Source organism: Carlito syrichta, unplaced genomic scaffold (assembly GCF_000164805.1).
Source record: "Carlito syrichta isolate Samal-C Ts95f unplaced genomic scaffold, Tarsius_syrichta-2.0.1 Scaffold315966, whole genome shotgun sequence".
Taxonomy (NCBI): Eukaryota; Metazoa; Chordata; class Mammalia; order Primates; family Tarsiidae; genus Carlito; species Carlito syrichta.
The window spans coordinates 432,904-444,456 of record NW_007260062.1 but is presented as its reverse complement, the minus strand read 5'-3'; the positions used below and the strand labels follow the sequence as shown (position 1 = coordinate 444,456).

Sequence of the window (11,553 nt, the reverse complement as noted above, 5' to 3'; positions counted from 1 at the left end):
CCTCAGCCTTCCAAGTAGCCGGAACTACAGGTGCTCACTACCATGCCCGGCTAATTTTTTGATTTATTGTAAGAGATGAGGTCTCACCAAGTTGCCCAGGCAGGTCTCGAACCCGCGGGCTCAGGCAATCTACTCACCTAAGCCTCCCAAGGCACGGGATTACAGGCTGAGCCACGGAGCCCGGCTCTGATAGACTTTAATGCAGAATAATGAAACATTAAATAACCAGTTAATTAAAATGTGAATGTGTTTCTGAACATCTTTTGTGCAGAAGCTGAAGAACCCTCAGATTTAATTGGCCCAGAGGCTCCAAAAACACTTGCGTCTCAAGATGATAAACCTTTGAAGTAAGTAGCAGTGTATTCATAACATCTAAAGTACCTTCCATAAGTATCGTTCTAACTTACCTTGCCAAGTTTATCTCCCTCTATTCTGTTATGTATACCCCAGGTTCCAACTGAGCTGGTCTACTAAAAGTTCCCTGTATTTACTGTGCACTTTGCCACTTTTTTGCCTTGTTTAGCTTGTTTCTTCCCCCTTCTCTTTATTTCCCTGCCCTATTTTCTTTCCTACACACAATTTCATCCTATTAAAATCCTTAGCATCCTTCAAAACCCGTTTCAAAAGGAGAGGTATATACTGATTCCCTCCACAAATAGGCGTGATTTCTATTCCTCTTTAATTCTCACAGCATTTTCTGTTTCTCTTGCGCAATGTATTATATATTTTACTTTGTATTGTAATTATGTCCTTATAAATCTGTAAACTCTACAAGGATAGATATTATTTTTGTCTTGTAAGCTTTGAGTTTAATAGGTATTCAAGAAGCATTCACTAAACTGAATAAAGGAATGGCAGCTTTTAAAGTTCCTTTGAAAGAAAGTTAATAGGTAATTGTTACTGAATAGCATTATTATTGGCTATAAGTCTAAAAAGTATGTTAATTTGAGATATATTTTTTTACTTTGGATTTTTTTTAGGGGAGAAAGGGAAAGGGACCTAGCTGGGGGCAGAATGGCAATACCTATAGAGATAAATTAATTCCTAATTATAAACCATGAATCTACACTCACTTTTATCAGTACTTTTGTTCTTCTAAGGTGTCTCTGCATTTCAGAGTTAAATATATATATATGATAGTGCAGTGTCCACTAATTAAAGTAATTGTATTAACCAGCACACTACTGCTAAGCATTGTTGTTCCTACTGTTGTCTGAGAGAAAATGATTTTTAATGCTCTGTTTTGATTATGAACTTTTTATATTGAGATGGTTTAATGGACCCTTTCTGGATTCTGAATTACTTTGTAGCTATGGCCATGCTCTGTTACCTGGTGAGGGTGCAGCTATGGCTGAATATGTTAAAGCTGGAAAACGTATCCCACGACGAGGTGAAATTGGCTTGACAAGTGAAGAAATTGCATCATTTGAATGCTCAGGTTATGTAATGAGTGGTAGCAGGTATGTTCTTGGCATTGAGCTCAGTTTCCATGATTAGATCTTTTTCTTTCTTTCTTACTACTAGAATTATACTTTGGTAAGTGATTTTCATTAAGTGATTATTCCTAATGAAAAGTCGAGTGTAAATGTTGATTTGGTATTAGTTTTACTGGTATAAGCATTGTTGCCTAAAATTCTAAGTATATAGGCAACTCAGTTTCAAACTCAGCTATTTATCCAACTTCAAAGAATCAGTCTTTCCAGTGTCCTTTCCTAGTTTATATTTTGGTATAGATATTTTACCTACCAGAGGATATATTTAAATTCAGCTATTTATCACTGCTCTATGAGGAATGTGGCATTTGGTAGTTAGGAAAATATTCTCACAAGGCAGTAAGTATTTCCTGGTTTCTAAGTTTGCCTCCAGTCCTCTGTGGATCCAGGTTTCTGGGAGTTAGTAGCAGAAAAGAATTATGAAGACACTGGGGAAATGAATATAAAATTAGGAAAAAGAAAAAAAAAGTACCAGAATGAGGTGACCAAGCAGCAATACAAAAATCAAATTGAATTTTGGATTATTGAAAACTTTTTAAAATAGATAACTATTTTTAAATGACATTGGAGGCAAATATTTGCACAACCCCTGAAGCACCTCCAGAATCTTGGAATTCTGAGGACCAACATTTAAAACATTATATTAGAGGACAGCACAGTATTCAAGAAAAAGAAATTAGAGGCATTGGAAAGGAGGATATAGCAATGTCATGTTTTGTGCAAGATATGATTGGTTACATGGAAACATAGGAAATCCCAAAGAATCCTCATGTGAATTATAAATAAGAGGAGAGTTTAACAAAATGTTGGATATAAGGTTAATACACAAAAACCAATTGTATTTCTATATACCAGCAACAGACAACTAGAAAGTGTAACTAAATAAAAAGAAAATAACATTTATAACAGTATCAGAGAATATAAAGGCCTTGAGAATAAATCTTAACAAAAGATACCCCAAGATCTCTACAGAGAAAATCGTAAAACATTAGTAGGAGGCATTAAAGAAGACGTAAGTGGAGAAATACCATGTTCATGAATAGGAAGGTAGTGTTGTGAAGTTGTCAGCTCTTCCCAAGTTGATCTGCAGATTTAATACAACTCTGATCAAAATCACAACAGTTTTTCATGAAACTTAGTAAGCTGGTTCTAAAACTTATATGTTAGACTAAAAGATCAAGAATAGCCAGGTCACTTCTAAAGAAGAAGAGCAGAAAAGGTGATCTTTGCCCTACCAGATATGAGGACTTACTATGAAGCCTACAGCACTTTAGAAAGCATAGAGGAACAACTGAGCTGTTCAATGGGATAATACACAGAGCCCAAAGACAGAGACATGCATGTATGGAACTTTGGTGTGTGAAAGAGATGGCATGTCAGATCAGTGGGGAAAAAAAGAACCTTTTAGTAAATGAAATAGGAAAGAAATTATTGTCCATATGGAAAAAGATGAATGTAGGACCCTATATCACCAAATATAAAGAGTAATCCAACTAGTTTAAGGATTTTAAGAGCAGATATCTTTTAGACTTTGCAGTGAATAAGCATTTTTTAAAGAAGACCAAAAAAAGTAAAAATATTGATAAATTTGACCATAAAGTAAAATATTGATAAATTTGCCAGGTTAAAAGTAAAGTATTGACTGGGTGTGGTGGCTCATGCCTATCGAGACCAGCCTGGGCAACTTGGTGAGACCTCATCTCTACACGAAATCATATTAGCTGGGCATGGTGGCATGCGCCTGTAATTCCAGCTACTTGGAAGGATGAGGTGGAAGGATCATCTGAGCCCAGCCAGTCGAGGCTGCAGGGCAGAGTGTGCCACTGCACTCCAGCCTGGGAGACAGAGTGAGACTCCAACTCAAAAAATAAATAAATAAATAAATAAAGTAAGATATCAAAAGACACCTTAAAATAAGTAAAAAGGCCATTTGCAAGCTGGCATAAGATCTTGGAATATACACAACTGATAAAGAGTTCGTATCAAGAATATATCTGAAATACCTCTACAACCCAAAAGAAAAATAGGAAAATGAAACAGACAGGCATTTGTCAGAACAATAAATAAATACATATGGCCTATACATTAAAAAAGATGTTTATTATCATTGAAAATAGAAATCGAGAACATAGTAAAATATCATGTTACTCCCATTTGATAGACGAAGCTCAAAATTCTAACAATACCAAGCATTCGAGAGACTATAGATATACAGAATCTCTTAAATACTGCTTTTGGTGGTGTAAATTAGCACAAATGCTTTGGAAAACAATCTAATATTATCTTAGAAAGTTGAGCATTTATATACTCAATTTTCCAAGATAAAATATTTCCCAAATACTAGGAGACATCAACATGGCTGTTTATTACAGCATCATCCATGTAGCACTTTGTTTCAGTAAACAACCATACTCGCTGTTCCCTGAGCAATCTAAATACATTGACACCTCCCATCTTGTCACTTCTCCACCCTCACACTAGCCTGTAATGATGCTTCCCTCTTCTCCTTACCCAGTTTTTCTCCATTTTTCTAGACATGGCTCAAGCTTCTTGAACTGGTTATAGGAAAAGAGGCAGGTTTTCTCTTGAAGAAGTGATTATGATGTCATAGTTTCCCTCTGCTTCTATTCCTGTGCTTTACTGATTTTGCCCTTGTGCTAAATCCTTTCCTTCTTTTCTTTTAGCCACTACTGGATTCTAAAGAAGTTAAATACAGACTGAATTCAGTGGCTTACGCCTATAATCCCGGCATTTTGGGAGGCTGAAGCAAGAGGATTGCTTGAGTCCAGGAGTTCAAGACTAGCCTGAGCCCAGGAGGTTGAGGCTGCCATGAGCCATGATTATGCCACTGCAGTCCAGACTGGGCAACTTAGTGAGACCCCAACTCAAAAAACAAAAAAGAAGTTAAATCCACTCCCAAACCAAAACTGTTCTTTGATTATAGATCTAGACTTGGTTCTTTTGGTTGTGTGGTAAATTAGAACCTTGAAGAAGTTCCACCTTCTTGATGACAAGTTAAACCTTTCATCTCTCTTCAATTCCACAAAGACAAATAGACATATCACCTAGGAAATTTAATAACTTGCTCATTTCTGGTTGTTTTACTGAAAACAAACTAGACTTATGCCCTTAGTATTTGAAATTAGTGATAGCATTCACTGTGTCAACAGAACTTCAGAAATCATTATTTGAATACTAGAAATGAATCAAAGGGCATGTCAGACAGATAAAACAACTAACTTTTTTGAAATTTAACCCATTTCTAAAGCAGTTTCTATTTGTCAGCTTTTAAATAGATGACTCTGTACTAAAGGATTAATGAGGACATTCTATGAGAATAATTACTGAGAAATTAAGCCAAAAATAAAATTTTTTTCAGGCATCGCCGAATGGAGGCTGTGCGACTGCGAAAAGAGAACCAGATCTATAGTGCTGATGAGAAGAGAGCCCTTGCATCCTTTAACCAAGAAGAGAGACGAAAGAGAGAGAACAAGATTCTGGCCAGTTTTCGAGAGATGGTATACAGAAAGACCAAAGGGAAGGATGACAAATAAGGATTTTCTGGTTGCTCAGCAGACATTTTTAACAATGAAAATGTCCAGATTCTACATGTACACACAAAGATTGTCATGTTCTGAAAAAGCTTTACAGTGCTCCTGTGCCTTCTATTTAATTCTTTCAGTCCTTCAATAAAAAGCTGTTGATTGATATAACTTTAGCAAGTTCTATGGGCAATTTTGGATTGACCATAATAACTTTCTGGTTCAAAAACCCAAATTGTGAATGAAATCCTACTGTACTGGGGGAAGTGGCATGGAGAGAAAGTATCAGTGAGGACAAATTTCAATCTCACATCACAGGACAGTGCTACTATTATTAGCAATACTGTTTTTGTTAAGGTTGTTTTCATCTGCATTATTATGCCTACCCTACCCCCACTTCTACCCCAAATGAACTTGTGGGAAATTATCATTCCTCTGTGTTTGATATGTTATAAATGGACCTGATAGAAACATATAGGAGGTCACTTTAGTTAACAAAATGAAAGCATTGCTGAAAAAAGCAAATCTGGAATTTGAAAACTGGCATATAATACAATATATGGTTCACCCCGGAAATAATGTATTTTTATTTAAGTCCCTACCTCCACTCTAAAACCAACAAACAAACCAAAAGGCAAACTAACTCACAGACTTGTTGAATTAAAAATATGAACATTAGGTTTTCAAAATTCTTAGTAAGTTACTTCAAAATGGTTCTTTCAAATATAAAGTCTTGAGAGGTCTACTGTTGTGCCAATGTAAGTACTAATGTAAGTTCAGTCTGAGCTGTACTTTGATGACAGGTTAACATCTAAAAAGATGAGAAAGTCAACTATGGTCAAGAATCCTGATAGGGAAAGAGATAATGAATCAGTATTTTAACTTAGTTGTTTCATAAAAATAAAGCTAAAATTATATGAAACATTTTTTTAGCTCTGTCCTTTATGTAATAAGTATATTTTATTTTAAACATCGTTAAGCCTTTCAGTTTTTTTTTTACATCTGCCATTCAGTTTAATCCCTAACTTTGTATTAGAAACCCCCCCAACTTTATCATCTTTTTATTCTATTATTGACTTTTAAGTGCGGGAGAAATGGAAAATTCTGGGTCTATGAGATCACAGTCTTATTCCTTCAGTTATTTTGTTCAATTTTAGTTGAATAAAGTGGGAGGGGACAATGGAAGTTTTGGCTATTTTTGTTAAGGTTGTTTTCATGTGCATCTTTCCTAAGACAGATTTAAATTATCTGGGTGATGGAGAAATTCTGACTACACTGTTATAAAATGTCCTCTTATAATAATTTAAAGTGACTGTTTTTCAAGTTTTAAAGTAAAGCAGTCATATTTCAAAGTATAGAACAGAAGTTGTGTTATTAAGTAGTATTAATAGTATTAAATACTATTAAATGTTAAACATATGTTCTAGGAAAATGTCTACTTTTAACCCACAACTACTGAACAAAGCAGTAGTCAGCATGTAGCAACATTTATGATCCCTGAATTTAAAGTTATTCCTAAAAAAATAAAAATAAAAAATAAAAAAATAAAGTTATTCCTATTTATTTATACATAATCATAGTTATTGCCTAGCCTAGTAAATCTATAGTTTCCAGAAGTTAAAAAGAAATGAGTTCCCAAACCTGTGGTTTTTAATTCATTTATTTCCTGATATAATAAAACCTGAATTTTATAATCTTCATTTTAAACTTGTATTCTCAGGCCAGGCATGGTGGCTCACGCCTGTAATCCCAGCACTTTGGGAGGCTGAGGCAGGAGGACTGCTTGAAGTCAGGAGTTCAAGACCAGCCTGGACAACATAGCAAGACCCCCATCTCTACAAAAATATATATATACACACACACAGTTTTATATATATATATATATATATATATATATATATATTCTAAGGACATTATTTTTTGTTACTGGTTCCTACAGACTGAATTATTATCTAATTTTCTGTAGGCAAGGTAATTTAAATACAGCAATTTTGTGATATATGAATATTATGAATTTTCATTTGACTATTCTGTCTCCTCCACAGAGTAGATACTCAACAAATGTTTGCTGAGTAAATGAAAGAAAAGATAATTTATTGCAGAACTTTGCCATTTCTTTCATTAGGGTTTGTTTGGGAAAGATCTGCCAAAGAACAGCTTCAATGGCATATTCTTTGGGAAAGAGGAGGGAAGAATAAAAGGGCTAAAAATATTTTATTTTCAGCTGTGAGTGTTACTGCTTCAGACTGTGTTTAGTCACCTGAGCCATAAGTCAAGTTGTTAAGCTATTGCATTTTAAATACATTTGTTCTCCAAGGAAGTTTATCTCATGACCCACCTTCTTGCCTATTGCTCTGATAGGATTTTCCTGCCTTTTTTATTTATTGCACAAATATAACAGTAAAAAAAAAGTTATAGTGTACCACATTAATTGCTTTTTGTATTCTGTGTTTCTTTCCAGTGCTTGTCTCTGTAAATACATATTCTGATGTACTTGTAAAGTAATCACTCAGAGTATAATATAATTTTGTCTTTGGTGTCTTAAAATTGTGCAGTCAGGCAAGGGAGCTTCACAGGGAATGTAAGAACAATTGATGATCTGGTGTGAGGATGGGAAGAAAACCAGAGATAAGTAAGGGTGTTGATTGAACCCATACCTGTTTTATTGCCCCCAGTCCTCAAGCCAACCCTGCTGCCATCACGAGTGTGACAATGTGTTATGGAAGGCAGCAGCCTGGTTTCAGAGTTTCAAAATGTGGTGTTTAACAATGAGACCTCATGCACAGTAAATGAAAGGGTCTGTGAGTAGGGGCACCCATCAGACTGGTTGTATTGTGAGCTGTAGAACTGTTGCCATTTTGTTGTTTCCCAGTTGTGTCCATAAAGAAGTGTGTCTGAACTGGAGATGTAGGCTCAGATGGGGGAACAAGCAACCAAGTACCAACCTTCGTTTGGTCTGACAGGTGAGTTTCAGCAACTCTCTAAACTCAGCTCTGTACTGACTCTGAAGTGATGCATATAGTGATGGGAAAAAATCTTTTAGAAAATAGAAAACAACGTACTGGTTACTCTGCTAATGTGATGGAAACTGCAGAATGGAAAATGAATGAATGCAAAAAAATACAGCTGGATTGTGTGTACCACAAGTTTATTATTCAATAAATATTCTGTGATTTAATGTTCAGTATTGTATTTTAATAATTCTGATTACAAAAACAATCCTAAGACATTATTGGAAAATCAGACAATTGAATCAAGAGGAATTTGATTTAGTAAAATATTTTTGGCCTCAATCATGTCCCTTGTCCATCTTTCTCGAAAGCGAGTTGCTCCTGGTCTACAGAGGAAGAAAAACAAACACACCAAAAGCTTTTAAAATCAAAACATTGAGCTAGGGATTCCCTATTTACTCTGTTACATTCCTAATAAACAAGAAGCCTCTTTTATTGGTAGGGGAGGGGAGGTAGCAAGGTCTCTCTCTATTTGTTATTGTTTCTTAGGTTCAGTCAATGAAAGGATTTTTTTTTTTTTTTGAGTTGGAGTCTCACTCTGTCACCCAGGCTGGAGTGCAGTGGCATACTCCTGGCCACCGCAGCCTCGACCTGCTGTGCTCAGTCGATCCTTCTGCCTCAGCCTTCCAAGTAGCTGGAACTACAGGCATGCGCCACCATGCCTGGCTAATTTTTTGAATTATTGTAGAGATGAGGTCTCACCAAGTCACCCGGGCTGGTCTCAAACCTGTGGGCTCAGGCAATCTTCTCACCTCGACCTCCCAAAGTACTGGGATTATAGGCATGAGCCACCACGCATGGCCAAAAGGATTTTTTTTTTTTTTTTTGAGTCGATGTCTCATTCTGTCATCCAGATTGGAGGGCAGTGTCATGATCACAGCTCACTACAGCCTTAAATTCCTGGACTAGTCGGGCGTGGTGGTTTGTGCCTGTAGTTCAACTACTTGGAAGGCTGAGGTGGAAGGATCTTCTGAGCCTAGTAGGTCAAGGCTGCAGTAGATGTGAACATGCCACTGCACTCTAGCCTAAGCAATAGAGTGAAACTGACTCAAAAAAAATTTTAAAATCCTGAGTTTACATAATCCTCCCTTCTCAGCCTCCTGAGTAGCTGGGACTGCAGGTGGATGCCACTAAACCCAGCTGATTTTTATTTTTTATTTTTTTTAGAGACAAGATCTTGCTAAGTTGCCCAGCCTGGTCTCAAATTCCTGGGCTCAAGCAATCCTCCCGCTTCGGCATCCCAAAGTGCTAGGGTTACAGGCATGAGTCATTGTGCCCAGTCCAATGATAGGATTAATGAACTTATTTGTAAAGATTCTTTAAGAGAGTCACTATGCAAATAAAAGGGATTATTATACACAAGTTAATTTTATGTGATTTCAAAATTTCCCATAGAAACAATAGACATGACCCACCCTACCCTAGCAACTAATCTTCAAGTTTATAATCACTGGAAAACCAGATACTAAGAAAAACCGTTTTCTAGAACAATGGCAGAGTCCTAATTGGACCCATTTTAATGCGGTGGGTGGTCCAGAGAAGAAAAGTGACCATTATATGAATTATCTGTGGTTATACACCTGCTGGATTCCTAGAGTGTGATGACCTTTCTCCCACCCTTTTAAAATAAGTCTCCAAATATGCATTACCTGTGCAGTAATGAATGGAACTCAAAGATATAAGAGACATCAATAGGTGCATCCTAAGAAAGAAAAGGACAACTGTCAGCCTAGAGCAGTCATACCAGTTTTTACTCCCTCTCATCCCTATACTTGTATACTTGTCCCTATGTATAATCTTGAATCTCCAGTATCCATCTTTCTTATGAATTGGAAGTCTGGAGGTGGTGGTTTTTATGTCACTTCAAACCTGTTCCCCAAGAGATCTTTTTGGCGACAAATGCCTTAAGAATCTCCACAAAATTGTAAGCAAAAATGAGGCTTGTGCTCCTCATTAATGGGAATGTAAGTTGTTTATCTTCTTTATGTGCTCCAGTTTACTTAACTGATGATCTCTACCTCTTAGGAATGGCATGAGAATAAAATGGTCTAGGTGAAAAGGTTCAAAAGCATTTTTAAAGCAGCCTCAAGCCAGGCGTGGTGGCTCACATCTGTAATCCCAGTACTTTGGGAGGCAGAGACAAGAGGATTGCCTGAGTCCAAGGATTCAAGACCAGCCTGGGCAACTTGGCAAGACCTCATTTCTACAATAAATTATTTTAAAAAGTGGCTGGGCGTGATGGCGCATGCCTGTGGTTCCAGCTACTTGGAAAGCTGAGGTGGAAGGATCACCTGAGTCCAGCAGTTTGAGGCTGCGTGCCATTGCACTCCAGCCTGGGCAACAGAGTGAGACTCCTACTCAAAAAAATTTTTTTTAAATCGGCATCAAAATGCAGGTTGTAATATTGTTTCAGTGGTCCCTACCCATTCTCCCATCCAAAATTAGACTTGGAATTTTGGGCAATAGCCATTGTCCCAAGACCTCTCTCTGTATGGTCTTTGGTATGATCTTCTTCGCCTCCTCTAACTTTATTTCCCATTCTCTGACCTTGCCATTTAGCAAGGCAGCTGATGGAGGGATATATGACCCAGAGGGATGAGATCTTCACATATTGTACCTCTTTAGATTACTCTGGGTTCCAAACTCTCTGAATAAATACATTTGGTCTAGGATAGGTTGAGTATAGGACATAGTTGGCTCGCTGACTGTGGTCATATACAAAGTCTTTTTTGTTGTGTGTTTGAGTCTGAGTCTCTGTCACCCAGGCTGGAGTGCACTGGCACAATTGTGGTTCACCACAGCCTCAACCTCCTGGGTTCAGTCCATCCTCCTACCTCTGCCTCTTGAGTAGCTGGGACTACAGGCATACACCACCACACCTGGATAATTATTTTTTTTTTGTAGAGACAAGGTCTTGCTGTGTTGCCCAGGCTGGTCTTGAACTTCTGAGCTCAAGAGATCCTCTCACTTCAGCCTCCCAAAGCGCTGGGATTGCAGGCATGAGCCACCACACCCGGCCTCAAAGCCTTAGAGTCAGGTTGAGAGGCAAATAACTTTTGTGAAATGATGGGAAGGGAAAGGGACAATAAAATGTTTATGTCTGTTGTGTTCCAGGCATTATGGTGGGTACCTGCCCTGCTCCTCTGAGAACTCTTCCCCTGGATTCATGGATGTTATTTTGGCTCCTTTCACATCAGTTATCAAGTCAACATATTTCTTATTCATGGTCTGCCTAGTGGCTAAGAGCAGCCATTCCTTGAAGTATTTAGTGAGTGCCTACTATTTGCCAGGCCTTGTTTTACAGCAAAACAAAAAATCCATGCCTTTATAGAGGCGAGCAGACAATAACAAAACAATCTAGGCTGGGCACGGTGGCTCATGCCTATAGTCCTAGCACTTTGGGAGGCCGAGGTGAGAGGATTGCCTGAGCCCAAGGTTTCGAGACCCGCCTGGGCAACTTGGCGAGACCTCATCTCTACAATAAATCAAAAAATTAGCCGGGCGTGG

The 11,553-nt window shown here is 37.5% G+C and overlaps 2 protein-coding genes across 3 annotated transcripts in view; one reads left to right on the top strand and one right to left on the bottom strand.

Moving 5' to 3' along the window:
- Positions 1-5,211, top strand: part of NKAP (NFKB activating protein) — a 14,645-nt gene extending 9,434 nt beyond the window's left edge. For both annotated transcript variants that reach the window (XM_008073620.2, XM_021706742.1), the window contains exons 7-9: positions 272-347; positions 1,311-1,460; positions 4,873-5,211. In XM_008073620.2, the coding sequence (XP_008071811.1) occupies positions 272-347; positions 1,311-1,460; positions 4,873-5,047 (401 nt within the window). In that variant the 3' untranslated portion in view covers positions 5,048-5,211. The remainder of the gene's footprint in view (positions 1-271; positions 348-1,310; positions 1,461-4,872) is intronic.
- Positions 5,212-8,275: 3,064 nt separating this feature from the next.
- The window catches only part of AKAP14 (A-kinase anchoring protein 14), a 12,696-nt gene continuing 9,418 nt past the window's right edge, over positions 8,276-11,553 (bottom strand). The window contains exons 4-5 of the mRNA XM_021706735.1: positions 9,696-9,748; positions 8,276-8,372 (exon numbers count right to left, since the gene is read on the bottom strand). Of these exons, the coding sequence (XP_021562410.1) occupies positions 8,276-8,372; positions 9,696-9,748 (150 nt within the window). The remainder of the gene's footprint in view (positions 8,373-9,695; positions 9,749-11,553) is intronic.